This window comes from Petromyzon marinus, chromosome 57 (genome assembly GCF_048934315.1).
Source record: "Petromyzon marinus isolate PM22_M1 ecotype Great Lakes invasive population chromosome 57, UKy_Petmar_22M1.pri1.0, whole genome shotgun sequence".
NCBI classification, from domain to species: Eukaryota; Metazoa; Chordata; class Hyperoartia; order Petromyzontiformes; family Petromyzontidae; genus Petromyzon; species Petromyzon marinus.
The window spans coordinates 1,637,501-1,653,765 of record NC_133723.1 but is presented as its reverse complement, the minus strand read 5'-3'; the positions used below and the strand labels follow the sequence as shown (position 1 = coordinate 1,653,765).

Here is a 16,265-nt window from a genome sequence, read left to right as displayed (position 1 = left end):
CCACTAACACTACCACCACCAACACCACCACGAACACCACCACCACTAACACCACCACCACTACCACCACCAACACCACCACGAACACCACCACCACTAACACCACTACCACTACCACCAACACCACCACCACCACCACTACCACCACCACCACCACCACGAACACCACCACCACTACCACCACCAACGGCAGCACCAACACTACCACCACCACCAACACTACCACTAACACCACCACCACTGCCACCACCAACACCACCACGAACACCACCACCACTACCACCAACAACACCACTATGACCACACCCAACACCACCACCACCAACACCACCACCACTAACACCACTACCACCACCACTAACACCACCACTAACACCACCACCACTACCACCATCAACACCACCATGACAACACCCAACACCACCACCACGAACACCACCACCACTACCAACACCACCATTACAACACCAACACCACCACCACCACTACCACCACCAACACCACCATGACAACACCAACACCACCACCACTACCACCACCACCACTACCACCACCAACACCACCATGACAACACCAACACCACCACCACTACCACCACCAACACCACCATGACAACACCAACACCACCACCACTACCACCACCACCACTACCACCATCAACACCACCATGACAACACCAACACCACCACCACTACCACCACCACTACCACCACCACCACTACCACCACCAACACCACCATGACAACACCAACACCACCACCACTACCAGCACCACCACTACCACCACCAACACCACCATGACAACACCAACACCACCACCACTACCACCACCAACACCACCATGACAACACCAACACCACCACCACTACCACCACCACCACTACCACCATCAACACCACCATGACAACACCAACACCACCACCACTACCACCACCACTACCACCACCACCACTACCACCACCAACACCACCATGACAACACCAACACCACCACCACTACCAGCACCACCACTACCACCACCAACACCACCATGACAACACCCAACAACACCACCACCACGTCCCTCGCATGTCACGTCCTGTTGACGTCCCTTTGGGCTCACGGACGGCCTCCACCGCAGAACCCACACCGCGGCTATTTTTACGTAAAAAAAAATCATCCGTTCCGCTCCACAGATCCGTGCAGCTTGACGCACACACAGAGAGACGAGAGACACGGCCCACGCGTGTGTACAGAGATGTACATTATTATAAACTAAACTATTGTTTATTTTACCATGTAAGGCCCAACCGAGATGGTGTGTCGATCTTTTTCAGAAGCGGACCAGTGCCACCATGAATGATAGCTCAACGAAGTGGCGCTCATCATCTTCTTCATCATCTCCATCATCATCATCTTCTTCATCACGTGGAAATGTATAGCAGCAGCCAAATACGCTCTAAACGCGTGATGTTGACGCTAAATGTGGAGGAGGAAAAACACGGAGGACTCGGGGAAAAAATCAACGAGACCACGGGGAGAGAGAGACACGCAAACTCCAAATATACAGCAGCAGCATGAGGCGTCAGGGTCGGGATCGAACCCACGACCTCCTGTAGATCAGGCGAGGTAGTTAACATCTCCTAGCCACCGTGATGATGATGAGAGAGAGAGACGCAAACTCCAAATATACAGCAGCAGCAGGCGTCAGGGTCGGGATGGAACCCACGACCTTCTGTATACCAGGCGAGGTAGTTAACATCTCATAGCCACCGTGATGATGATGAGAGAGAGAGAGACGCAAACTCCAAATATACAGCAGCAGCATGAGGCCTCCTGTATACCAGGCGAGGTAGTTAACATCTCGCTAAAATGATCACCGTGGTCAGAGACAGGAACGGCAGCCACGGTTTGATCCACTGCTGGTGAATTATGAATCCGCCTCTCGCGGCAGCAACTCCCTGCACCTCGCGCTCACTTCATCACTCCATCTCCCTGCTGGTGGGGCTTGCGATCCAGACGGGTCGCCAGTTCCATGCCATCTCCCGGCGCGGCAGTGAAACAAATGGGGGGCGAAACCCCCCCACTCACCCCCCACTTCCCCCCCCCACTCACCCCCCCCACTCCCCCCCCCCCCACTCACCCCCCACTTCCCCCCCCACTCACCCCCCCCCCTCCCCCCCCCCACTCCTCCCCCACTCCTCCCCACTTTCCCCCCCACTCCCCCCCCACTCACCCCCCACTCTCCCCCCCCACTCTTCCCCCCCCACTCCCCCCCCATCCCCCCCACTCCCCCCCCCACTCCCCCCCCCACTCCCCCCCACTCCCCCCTCACTCCCCCCCCATCCCCCCACTCCCCCCACTCCCCCCCCCACTCCCCCCCACTCCCCCCCACTCCCCCCACCCCCCCCCCCACTCACCCCCACCCCCCCCCCACTCCCCCCCCACTCTCCCCCCCCACTCTCCCCCCCCCACTCTCCCCCCCCCACTCCCCCCCACTCACTCCCCCCACCCCCCCCACTCGCCCCCCCTCCCCCCCCACTCCCCCCCCCACTCCCCCCCCACTCCCCCCCCCCATCCCCCCCTCCCCCCCTCCCCCCCCCACTCCCCCCCACTCCCCCCGCCTGCCAGCGTCTCGATCCCGCCACCAGCAGTGTCAGTGGCGACTCCGCACAGTGGGGCCATCAGTACCTCGCACGTGGTCGTGGGGGGGTGGGTGAAGTGTGGTGGACACTCCCGGTGGGTGAAGTGTGGTGGACACTCCCGGTGGGTGAAGTGTGGTGGACACTCCCGGTGGGTGAAGTGTGGTGGACACTCCCGGTGGGTGAAGTGTGGTGGACACTCCCGGTGGGTGAAGTGTGGTGGACACTCCCGGTGGGTGAAGTGTGGTGGACACTCCCGGTGGGTGAAGTGTGGTGGACACTCCCGGTGGGTGAAGTGTGGTGGACACTCCCGGTGGGTGAAGTGTGGTGGACACTCCCGGTGGGTGAAGTGTGGTGGACACTCCCGGCTCTTACGAGGCCTCTGGACAGCGCGGAGGAGTTGGCCAGAATTCGCTACGGGGGTGGGGGGCTCTGCAGAGCTCCCAAAGGCGGAGGAGACCCACGCAGCAGCAGGAGGCGTGAGCAAGGAATTGCAGGGCCTGCGCCTTTAGCTGTTTACGTAACGGGGCCCTCTGTGTGTCTCTGTGTGTATCTCTCTGTGTGTGTCTCTCTGTGTGTGTGTCTCTGTGTGTCTCTCTCTGTGTGTGTCTCTCCCTGTGTGTCTCTGTGTGTCTCTCTCTGTGTGTGTCTCTCTCTCTGTCTCTCTCTGTGTGTCTCTCTCTGTGTGTGTCTTTCTGTGTGTGTCTCTCTCTGTGTGTCTCTCTGTGTGTCTCTCTGTGTGTCTCTCTCTGTTTGTCTCTCTCTCTCTCTGTTTCTCAAAGACAAAGATCCCCGCTCCGTGTAGCCTCAACAGACTGTTGGGGCAAAGTGCTGTCAGCGAGTAGCAGTACCTAATGAAGGCTGAAACGGCAGGCGAGAGCGGGTGGGCTGGCCCGGAAACCACGCCCGGGCCGTCTTTGTCTCCCCAGTGGCGATGTTTATTACACACCGCTACACCAGGTACTCATTTTGAGGCAGAGTTAATCTCGGGGGAGCCCAGAAGCGGTTCGGATAATCGTCACCGGTGTTCGTGGCCGTGAGCGGGAATCGAACTCATGTTGCCGGGTTCGTAGCGCCGTCGTGGCTATGAGATGTTAACTCCCTAGCCTGGTACGCAGGAGGTTGTGGGTTCAATCCCGACCCTGACGCCTGTTGCATGTTTAGAGTTTTGCGTGTCTCTCTCTCATCATCATCATCATCACGGTGGCTAGGAGATGTTAACTACCTCGCCTGGTACACAGGAGGTCGTGCGTTCGATCCCGACTGTGACGCCTGCTGCTGTATATTTGGAGTTTGCGTGTCTCTCTCTCTCATCATCATCACGGTGGCTAGGAGATGTTAACTCCCTCGCCTGGTCTGCAGGAGGTCGTTGGTTTCGATCTCGACCCTGACGCCTGCTGCTGCTGCTGTATATTTGGAGTTTGCGTCTCTCTCTCTCCCTGTGGTCGCGTGGATTTTTTTTCCGGGTCCTCCGTGGGTTTCCCACCACATTTAGCGTTAACATCACCACACGTTTAGAGTATTTGGCAGCTTACATTTGCCCAACGATGATGATGATAAGCCACTTCGTTGACCTATCATTTGTTATAGCCAAGTCGCTCCTGAAAGAACAGCTACATAGCAGCTCAATGGGGGAATTACCTGGTAAAATAAAACGTTTAGCCGCGTGCAGCACACTACCCGCTGAGCCCACAGTCTCTGCGTCGCACACCTCCCACACATCCGAGCGGGAAGGTGAACAACTTAACGGAATAGTTCAGCACGCAAAGGGGTTCGCGCTCAGTATCGTGATGCAATTTTTCAGGAACCGCTGATGGGGTTTTTGTTGTTGTTGTTGATGATCCACGAAGGCTGAGTGATTTTAATCTACACGGCGTGGGGGTGGGGGAGGGTGGCGGTTTCTGTCTCTCTCGAGGCCGCGCTACTTCTGGGTTTTGGTTATCGACGAAAAAACCGTGGGCACGGTCGCGACTTCCCCTCACACGCCGTGCCAGCCGTGGGGTTCTTCGTGGCGAGGAGATGTCTGGTTCACCATGGCCAGGAGATGTCTGGTTCACCATGGCCAGGAGATGTCTGGTTCACCATGGCCAGGAGATGTCTGGTTCACCGTGGCCAGGAGTTGTCTGGTTCAAATGGCCAGGAGATGTCTGGTTCACCGTGGCCAGGAGATGTCTGGTTCACCGTGGCCAGGAGATGTCTGGTTTACTGTGGCCAGGAGATGTCTGGTTTACTGTGGCCAGGAGATGTCTGGTTCACCGTGGCCAGGAGATGTCTGGTTCACCGTGGCCAGGAGATGTCTGGTTCACCAAGGCCAGGAGATGTCTGGTTCACCGTGGCCAGCAGATGTTTGGTTGACCATGGCCAGGAGATGTCGGGTTCACTGTGGCCAGGAGATGTCTGGTTCACCATGGCCAGGAGATGTCGGGTTCACCGTGGCCAGGAGATGTCTGGTTCACCATGGCCAGGAGATGTCTGGTTCACCATGGCCAGGAGATGTCTGGTTCACCGTGGCCAGAAGATGTCTGGTTCACCGTGGCCAGGAGATGTCTGGTTTACTGTGGCCAGGAGATGTCTGGTTCACCATTGCCAGTAGATGTTTGGTTCACCATGGCCAGGAGATGTCTGGTTCACCATGGCCAGGAGATGTCTGGTTCACCATGGCCAGGAGATGTCTGGTTCACCATGGCCAGGAGATGTCTGGTTCACCGTGGCCAGGAGATGTCTGGTTCACCAAGGCCAGGAGATGTCTGGTTCACTTTGGCCAGGAGATGTCTGGTTCACTGTGGCCAGGAGATGTCTGGTTCACCATGGCCAGGAGATGTCTGGTTCACCATGGCCAGCAGATGTCTGGTTCACCGTGGCCAGGAGATGTCTGGTTTACCGTGGCCAGGAGATGTCTGGTTCAGCGTGGTCAGGAGATGTCTGGTTCACCATGGCCAGGAGATGTCTGGTTCACCGTGGTCAGGAGATGTCTGGTTCACTTTGGCTGGAGATGTCTGGTTCACCATGGCCAGGAGATGTCTGGTTCACCGTGGTCAGGAGATGTCTGGTTCACCATGGCCAGGAGATGTCTGGTTCACCATTGCCAGGAGATGTCTGGTTCACCAAGGCCAGGAGATGTCTGGTTCACTTTGGTCAGGAGATGTCTGGTTCACTGTGGCCAGGAGATGTCTGGTTCAGCGTGGTCAGGAGATGACTGGTTCACTTTGGCCAGGAGATGTCTGGTTCACCATGGCCAGGAGATGTCTGGTTCACCGTGGCCAGGGGATGTCTGGTTCACCATGGCCAGGAGATGTCTGCTTCAGCGTGGTCAGGAGATGTCTGGTTCACCATGGCCAGGAGATGTCTGGTTCACCATGGCCAGGAGATGTCTGGTTCACCATGGCAAGCAGATGTCTGGTTCACCATGGCCAGGAGATGTCTGGTTCACCGTGGCCAGCAGATGTCTGGTTCACCATGGCCAGGAGATGTCTGGTTCACCATGGCCAGGAGATGTCTGGTTCACCATGGCCAGGAGATGTCTGGTTCCCCATGGCCAGGAGATGTCTGGTTCACCATGGCCAGGAGATGTCTGGTTCCCCATGGCCAGGAGATGTCTGGTTCACCGTGGCCAGGAGATGTCTGGTTCACTGTGGCCAGGAGATGTCTGGTTCACCATGGCCAGGAGATGTCTGGTTCACCATGGCCAGCAGATGTCTGATTTACTGTAGCCAGGAGATGTCTGGTTCCCATGGCCAGGAGATGTCTGGTTCATTATGGCCAGGAGATGTCTGGTTCACCATAGCCAGGAGATGTCTGGTTCACCGTGGCCAGGAGATGTCTGGTTCACCATGGCCAGGAGATGTCTGGTTCACCATGGCCAGGAGATGTCTGGTTCACCGTGGCCAGGAGATGTCTGGTTCACTGTGGCCAGGAGATGTCTGGTTCACCGTGGCCAAGAGATGTCTGGTTCACCATGGTCAGCAAATGTCTGGTTCACCATGGCCAGGAGATGTCTGGTTCACCGTGGCCAGGAGATGTCTGGTTTACCATGGCCAGCAGATGTCTGGTTTACCGTGGCCAGGAGATGTCTGGTTCACCATGGCCAGAAGATGTCTGGTTCACCATGGCCAGGAGATGTCTGGTTCACCATGGCCAGGAGATGTCTGGTTCACCATGGCCAGGAGATGTCTGGTTCACCGTGGCCAGGAGATGTCTGGTTCACCGTGGCCAGGAGATGTCTGGTTCACCGTGGCCAGGAGATTTCTGGTTCAGCGTGGTCAGGAGATGTCTGGTTCACCATGGCCAGGAGATGTCTGGCTCACCATTGCCAGGAGATGTCTGGTTCACCATGGCCAGGAGATGTCTGGTTCAATGTGGCCAGGAGATGTCTGGTTCACCGTGGCCAGGAGATGTCTGGTTCACCGTGGTCAGGAGATGTCTGGTTCACCGTGGCCAGCAGATGTCTGGTTTACTGTAGCCAGGAGATGTCTGGTTCCCATGGCCAGGAGATGTCTGGTTCATTATGGCCAGGAGATGTCTGGTTCACCATAGCCAGGAGATGTCTGGTTCACCGTGGCCAGGAGATGTCTGGTTCACCATGGCCAGGAGATGTCTGGTTCACCATGGCCAGGAGATGTCTGGTTCACCGTGGCCAGGAGATGTCTGGTTCACTGTGGCCAGGAGATGTCTGGTTCACCATGGCCAGGAGATGTCTGGTTCACCATGGCCAGGAGATGTCTGGTTCACCGTGGCCAGGAGATGTCTGGTTCACTGTGGCCAGGAGATGTCTGGTTCACCATGGCCAGGAGATGTCTGGTTCACCATGGCCAGGAGATGTCTGGTTCACCATGGCCAGGAGATGTCTGGTTCACCGTGGCCAGGAGATGTCTGGTTCACCGTGGCCAGGAGATGTCTGGTTCACCGTGGCCAGCAGATGTCTGGTTTACTGTAGCCAGGAGATGTCTGGTTCCCATGGCCAGGAGATGTCTGGTTCATTATGGCCAGGAGATGTCTGGTTCACCATAGCCAGGAGATGTCTGGTTCACCGTGGCCAGGAGATGTCTGGTTCACCATGGCCAGGAGATGTCTGGTTCACCATGGCCAGGAGATGTCTGGTTCACCATGGCCAGGAGATGTCTGGTTCACCATGGCCAGCAGATGTCTGGTTTACTGTAGCCAGGAGATGTCTGGTTCCCATGGCCAGGAGATGTCTGGTTCATTATGGCCAGGAGATGTCTGGTTCACCATAGCCAGGAGATGTCTGGTTCACCGTGGCCAGGAGATGTCTGGTTCACCATGGCCAGGAGATGTCTGGTTCACCATGGCCAGGAGATGTCTGGTTCACCGTGGCCAGGAGATGTCTGGTTCACTGTGGCCAGGAGATGTCTGGTTCACCGTGGCCAAGAGATGTCTGGTTCACCATGGTCAGCAAATGTCTGGTTCACCATGGCCAGGAGATGTCTGGTTCACCGTGGCCAGGAGATGTCTGGTTTACCATGGCCAGCAGATGTCTGGTTTACCGTGGCCAGGAGATGTCTGGTTCACCATGGCCAGAAGATGTCTGGTTCACCATGGCCAGGAGATGTCTGGTTCACCATGGCCAGGAGATGTCTGGTTCACCATGGCCAGGAGATGTCTGGTTCACCGTGGCCAGGAGATGTCTGGTTCACCGTGGCCAGGAGATGTCTGGTTCACCGTGGCCAGGAGATTTCTGGTTCAGCGTGGTCAGGAGATGTCTGGTTCACCATGGCCAGGAGATGTCTGGCTCACCATTGCCAGGAGATGTCTGGTTCACCATGGCCAGGAGATGTCTGGTTCAATGTGGCCAGGAGATGTCTGGTTCACCGTGGCCAGGAGATGTCTGGTTCACCGTGGTCAGGAGATGTCTGGTTCACCGTGGCCAGGAAATGTCTGGTTCACCATGGCCAGGAGATGTCTGGTTCACCGTGGCCAGGAGATGTCTGGTTCACCATGGCCATGAATTCCCCACGTTTGCCCTGATCCCCTGACCCCCCAACCCACAATTAAGGCCACTGATCTACCCCCTCCCCTCCACCCGTGGGGCCCCACTCACACTCACGACCACCAGCCACCACCAGTATTGCTCGCCGCCGTAGACCCGCGTCATTGCGCACGCTCCAAATCCCCCCCCCTCCCCCAATGCACGGTATCCATGCCGCTGCCATGACCACCCCTGACCCAGAATGCAGCGTGGAGGCGTGGCACATTGAGGTGCGGTGGGGTGGCGTGATGTGGCGTGGAGTGGTGTGGCACATTGAGGTGTGGTGTGGCGTGGTGTGATGTGGCGTGGCATGGTGCATTGAGGTGCGGTGGGGTGGCGTGGTATGGTGTGGCACATTGACGTGTGGTGTGGTGTGGTGTGGCGCGGTGTGGCACATTGGGGTGTGGTGTGGTGTGGCGCGGTGTGGCACATTGAGGTGCGGTGGCGTGCGTTGGCGCACCTCCAGGATGTCGGAGTTGGTGCGGCTCTCGTGCGGCTCGCTGTACTCGGTGTACTTGAGCAGCACCTTGTCCATGTCGGTGCTCGCGTACTGGAAGAGCTTGCTGGCGCTGTTGAAGATGATGAGCGCGATCTCGCAGTCGCACAGCACGCTCAGCTCGTACGCCTTCTTCATGAGTCCGAACTTGCGCTTCGTGAACGTCACCTGGCATCGGGGGGAGGGCGATGGGCACCGGTCCGTTAGGCGCCACCGCCACCATCGGCTATCGCCACCACCACCACCACCGTCGCCACCGCCACAGCGACCACCGCCACCGCCACTGCCACCGCCATCGCCACCACCGCCACCGCCACCGGCCACCACCACCGCCACTGGCCACTGCCACCGCCACCACCACCGCCATCGCCACCACCGCCACCACGACCACCAAAGGCCACCGGCCACCACCACCACCTCTACCACCACCACCACCGCCGCCACCGAACACCAGCCACTGGTCAACAGAAATAACGATTTTCTATAGCGATCACAAAGACAAACATCCCCCGTGTAGCCTTAACAGACTGTAGGGGCAAGTGCTGTTAGCGAGCAGCGCCTATGAAGGCCGGCACGGCACACGAGGGGGTGGGTGGCCAGAGGCACACACGTTGGGCCGCCTTTGTCTCCCCAGTGGCGCAATTTACGACACTGTAGCAGGCACTCATTTGAGGCTGAGTCGACTGAGGGGAGGCCCAGGACCAGTTCAGATCATCGTCGCCGGTGTTGGTGGCGGTGAGCAGGAATCGAACTCCGGGTCGCCGGGTTCGTAGCGCAGGGCGCTAACCGCTACACTACCGCTCCCCCACTACAGCAATCATACACAGACGCAGCTGGCTATCACAAATGATAGCTCAACGAAGTGGCTCAGCATCACGTGGACCTTGAAGGCAGCTAAATATTCACATTCTAAATGTGGAGGGAGAATCCGGAGGACTCAGGGAAAAATCCACGTGACCACGGAGAGAGAGGGAGAGACACCACAAACTCCAAATATACAGCAGCAGGCGTCAGGTTCGGGATTGAACTTCAGACCAGGTGAGGGAAATCACATTTCATCCGCGGCACCCTCTCATTTACGTGTGTTTGTTGAACTTATTTTGCACCGTATGTGACCAACCGTGCCAGTCGGAGGTGCAGTGTTAGTCTATGGGCAGTAGTAATAGGTTTTTACCCTTTTATCTGGCACCAAAACTGACACCTTTATTCAAGGCATCATGTTTGCAATAAGCACAGCACAAGCAGTCAAAAATGCAAACAAAAAGAGACAACTCTGATAATGATATGCACTGTCCTTTAAATTGATTGGTCCACACCCGAGACGGCTTTTCTTAGAGCCTAGTCTCCACTGCTGTTGGACCAGATGACGCCAAAAGGCGCATATCATTATCAGAGTTGTCTCGTACGCCTTTTGGCGTCATCTGGTCCAACACCAGTGGAGACTAGGCTCTAAGAAAAGCCGTCTCGGGTGTGGACCAATCAAATTCAAGGACAGTGCATATCATTATCAGAGTTGTCTCTTTTTGTTTACATTTTGACTGCTTGTGTTGAAGGCCACTTGTGTTGTGGCCGAAACGTCGTGATTTTTGTATTTTTATTTTTTACCTAGGTGACTTTACCGAATAGAACCAAAGAGCATGGATCCTTGCAGTCACGAAAGCTTCAAATCTAGAATTGTGTTGTGGTTATTGCAAACATGATCCCTTGTATAAAGGTGTCAGTTTTGGTGCCAGATTAAAGGGTAAAAACCTATTACTATATCTTGCTACTGAAAAAGGTCTCAGTGTCTATGGGCAGTGTTGAGTCTATGGGCAGTGTTGAGTCTATGGGTAGTGTTGAGTCTATGGGCAGTGTTGAGTCCATGAGTAGTGTTGAGTCTATGGGTAGTACTGAGTCTATGAGTAGTGTTAGTTTATGAGCAGTGTTGAGTCTATGGGCAGTATTGAGTCTATGGGTAGTGTTGAGTCTATGGGTAGTGTTGAGTCTATGGGCAGTGTTGAGTCTATGGGCAGTGTTGAGTCTATGAGTAGTGTTGAGTCTATGGGTAGTGTTGGGTCTATGAGTAGTGTTAGTTTATGAGCAATATGTACGTTGAACTTTTTCGCACTGTACGTAGCCACCCGTGCTAATCGGAGTTTCCGAGGGAACGACAACATACTTAACACAATGGCTCGTTTCGAACAGAGCTAGTTGCCACTGGGGGTGCCCTCCCTAGCCCGTTGAGATTGCGAGCTTTTGATCACGATCATGAACACGGTAATCACGATCTGACGATGTCTTCCCGGCTGTCTCCGCTCTCACTTCACTTGCTCTGATTTCTATTCGCTTGATCGCGGGAACTCTTTTCGTTTGTCCGGTTTTTAAACGCTTTTATTTAACTCACTCTGTTGTATCCTCAAATCAATTTGTAACTCAATTTTAACCCACTTCCCAATGTGGTATCGACTGCAAACTTGGTATACTTATGTCATACTGGTGACAATACTATATTCTATCATAAAAATAATAATATTTTTTTACATTATTTTTTATATGTTATGTTTCTGCTTGGGTGGAATTGTCCACGCTCAACTCACGTTGGCTGTAAATCACTACGGTCGCCTTACGTTGTGGCCAAGCTTCGGGGCCACTTCCTGGCGTCGTGGAGTTGTGCCATTACTACTAGTGCGGCACATTTAATTAAAGCGTGTTTGAAAAATAAAGTTTTATTTTTTAAATCTTACTACTTCCTTTTGGTGACAACGCAACGCCACCCTCACACCCTCGAAGAGTCCCTGCAGCCGCTCGAACGACGTGAACTTAGCGCCGCCGCGTCCTCGCTCATTCTGCTCGGTGTTTCTAACGTCCATTGAACGTTCGTTGAACATCGTCTCTGTTATGCCCCCCCCCGCCACCTAACCGCCCATTGTAACACGAGGTCACGCTTCAGGGCTCCACCAACCGGTGATGTTTGCGGTCGCGACGATGGTGGCAATGATGACTTTGGTATTGCTGATGATCGTGATGATGATGATGATAGTGACGAGGAATTCGGTGTTGACAAGATGATGATGATGACGTTGCTGATAGCTATGATCTTGGTGATAGCGGTGATGACGCTGCTGGTAGCGATGATCTTGGTGATAGTGATGATGACGTTGCTGATAGCGATGATCTTGGTGATGGTGGTGATGACGCTGCTGGTAGCGATTATCTTGGTGATAGTGATGATGACATTGCTGATAGCGATGATCTTGGTGATAGTGGTGATGACGTTGCTGGTATCGATGCTCTTGGTGATAGTGGTGATGACGTTGCTGATAGCAATGATCTTGGTGATAGCGGTGATGACGCTGCTGGTAGCGATGATCTTGGTGATAGTGATGATGACGTTGCTGATAGCGATGATCTTGGTGATGGTGGTGATGACGTTGCTGGTAGCGATGCTCTTGGTGATAGTGGTGATGATGTTGCTGATAGCGATGATCTTGGTGATAGCGGTGATGACGTTGCTGATAGCGATGATCTAGGTGATAGTGGTGATGACGTTGCTGATAGCGATGATCTTGGTGATAGTGATGATGACGTTGCTGATAGCAATGATTTTGGTGATAGTGGTGATGACGTTGCTGATAGCGATGATCTTGGTGATAGCAGTGATGACGTTGCTGATAGCGATGATCTTGGTTATAGTGGTGATGACGTTGCTAATAGTGATGATTTTTGTGATAGTGGTGATGACCTTGCTGATAGCGATGATCTTAGTAATAGTGGTGATGACGTTGCTGATAGCGATGATTTCGGTGATAGTGGTGATGACGTTGCTAATAGCGATGATCTTGGTGATAGTGGTGATGACGTTGCTGATAGCAATGATCTTGGTGATAGTGGTGATGACGTTGCTGATAGCGCTGATCTTGGTTATAGTGGTGATGACGTTGCTGATAGCGATGATCTTGGTTATAGTGGTGATGACGTTGCTGATAGCGATGATCTTGGTTATAGTGGTGATGACGTTGCTAATAGTGATGATTTTTGTGATAGTGGTGATGACCTTGCTGATAGCAATGATCTTAGTAATAGTGGTGATGACGTTGCTGATAGCGATGATTTCGGTGATAGTGGTGATGACGTTGCTAATAGCGATGATCTTGGTGATAGTGGTGATGACGTTGCTGATAGCAATGATCTTGGTGATAGTGGTGATGACGTTGCTGATAGCGCTGATCTTGGTTATAGTGGTGATGACGTTGCTGATAGCGATGATCTTGGTTATAGTGGTGATGACGTTGCTGATAGCGATGATCTTGGTTATAGTGGTGATGACGTTGCTGATAGCAATGATCTTGGTGATAGCGGTGATGACGTTGCTGATAGCGATGTTCTTGGTTATAGTGGTGATGACGTTGCTGATAGCAATGATCTTGGTGATAGCGGTGATGACGTTGCTGATAACGATGATCTTGGTGATAGCGGTGATGACGTTGCTGATAGCGATGATCTTGGTGATAGTGGTGATGACGTTGCTGATAGCGATGATCTTGGTGATAGTGATGATGACGTTGCTGATAGCAATGATTTTGGTGATAGTGGTGATGACGTTGCTGATAGCGATGATCTTGGAGATAGTGATGATGACGTTGCTAATAATGATGATTTTGGTGATAGTGGTGATGACCTTGCTGATAGCGATGATCTTAGTAATAGTGGTGATGACGTTGCTGATAGCGATGATTTCGGTGATAGTGGTGATGACGTTGCTAATAGCGATGATCTTGGTGATAGTAGTGATGACGTTGCTGATAGCGATGATCTTGGTTATAGTGGTGATGACCTTGCTGATAGCGATGATCTTAGTGATAGTGGTGATGACGTTGCTGATAGTGATGATTTCGGTGATAGTGATGATGACGTTGTTAATAGCGATGATCTTGGTGATAGTGATGATGACGTTGCTAATAGTGGTGCTCTTGTTGATAGTGGCGATGATGTTGTTGACAGCGATGATCTTGTAGATCGTGGCGATGACGTTGCTGATGACGATGGTGCTATCGACAGCGAGTGATGTCGCCAGCGAAGTCTCTTCTGCACCGCTTGGGGCAGCGGAAGATGTTAGCAACGGCAGACGACGGAGACGCAGAAACAAAAACGAACTCGAACATGTAACCTCCTCTATATAAGACCGAAACAGCAGGATGATTTATCCCCTACTCTGGCTGTCGCCTGATAATGCTGCCTGTTGTTGTCGTCGTTGTTGCAATTACCGGCGAAACGTCCCAGCACTCGAATTGTAAATACAAGCAGTGTGTTTAACTCTCCCACACACAAGCGGTGTGTACTCAACTCGTAACGAATTGTAATTGTGTGTGTGTGTAGTGGGTTTAACTCTCCCACACACAAGCGGTGTGTGTCCTGAACTAGTAACGAATTGGCCACGTTTTGTTTACGTCACAAACCCCTTACTGATTGGCTGTGTCGGGTGGTGGTGGGTTTAACGACACATTTCATACTTACGCCATCTATCCCCAAAAAACAACCTCGATTGTGGATGACATTCAACTCGATGAACAAATCTTACTCACTCTCGACTCCTAACACTGCACAAACGAACAGACATCAGCAACAACAACAAGAGGATGTTCCAAGGGTCCTTCACGCACCCCGCATCGTGACGGCCACCCGCCCCCTCTGCCCCCCGGCCCCTCCCTCCCTCGTCCTTTGAGGGTTCCTCTTCCATAACCGCCGCGTCGCTTTCGTCAAGGCCCCTGTGGGTCAATTCCCGGCCACTTCTGAGCCTCGGCAGAAGAAGAAAAATAAAAAATATATAAACCCTTCCGTGCTCAATCCATTCACGCCGCCTTCCTTCCCTCTGCCTGTCTCCGTTCCTCTCTCTCCTCTCTTTCTCTGCGTGTGTCTCTCTCTCTCTCTTCTCCCGCACCCATCCACCCCTGCCAGCCCATCCCAACCCACTCGGTTATAATCTTTGTTCTTTCCGCTTTCCACCAATTTCACCGCTCCGGCAGGATGAAAGAGTGACAAAGTGTTCGATTGAGGGCCCGAAATGTTGGGCGCCATGTGATGGCGGTGGTAATTGGGGGGGGGGGGGGTGGGGGGAAATCACCGCGGTTTCAGAGGAGGAGGCGGAGGTTGAGAAGGAGGACGAGGAGGAGAATGAGGAGGAGGATGACAATGAGGTGGTGGATGACGAGGACGAGTAAGAGCAGGAGGACGACGAGGAGGAGGTGGTGGAGGACGAGGAGGCGCATCGACATTCCATTTTTTTTCTGCTTTGGTGGAAAATTCCACCGCTCGCCAAATCAAACAACACCAAACCACCGGAGTCTAATTGAGATGCTGTCTCTTGTTGTGCTGTTGTTGCTGTTGTTGTGTTTCTGTTGTGTTGTGATGATGTTATTATTGTGAAGTCTTCTTCGCTGGTATGGCACTTTTGGGGGTTACAAATCGACGTCAAGGTTTGAGATTCCATTCGACCACTGCAGGAGGTGCCGCAGCCTGGATTTGTTTCAGATCGTCGATGAACGATCCAACTGGGGCAGTTTGTTCACTATTGGGGCAGTTTGTTCACTATTGGGGGCAGTTTGTTCACTATTGGGGGCAGTTTGTTCACAATTGGGGGCAGTCTGTTCACTATTGAGGGCAGTTTGTTCACTATTGAGGGCAGTCTGTTCACTATTGAGGGCAGTTTGTTCACTATTGAGGGCAGTTTGTTCACTATGGGGGCAGTTTGTTCACTATTGGGGCAGTTTGTTCACTATTGAGGGCAGTTTGTTCACTATTGAGGGCAGTCTGTTCACTATTGAGGGCAGTCTGTTCACTATTGGGGCAGTTTGTTCACTATTGGGGACAGTTTGTTCACTATTGGGGTAGTTTGTTCACTATTGAGGGCAGTTTGTTCACTATTGAGGGCAGTCTGTTCACTATTGAGGGCAGTCTGTTCACTATTGGGGCAGTTTGTTCACTATTGGGGGCAGTTTGTTCACTATTGGGGGCAGTCTGTTCACTATTGAGGGCAGTCTGTTCACTATTGGGGCAGTTTGTTCACTATTGGGGCAGTTTGTTCACTATTGAGGGCAGTTTGTTCACTATTGAGGGCAGTCTGTTCACTATTGAGGGCAGTCTGTTCACTATTGGGGCAGTTTGTTCACTATTGGGGGCAGTTTGTTCA

The 16,265-nt window shown here is 53.3% G+C and overlaps 1 protein-coding gene across 1 annotated transcript in view; it reads right to left on the bottom strand.

Annotated features, from left to right (window-relative positions):
* The window catches only part of LOC142905682 (uncharacterized), an 86,456-nt gene that overhangs the window by 40,074 nt on the left and 30,117 nt on the right, over positions 1–16,265 (bottom strand). Inside the window, exon 3 of the mRNA XM_076052591.1 lies at positions 9,065–9,268. Within this exon, the coding sequence (XP_075908706.1) occupies positions 9,065–9,268 (204 nt within the window). The remainder of the gene's footprint in view (positions 1–9,064; positions 9,269–16,265) is intronic.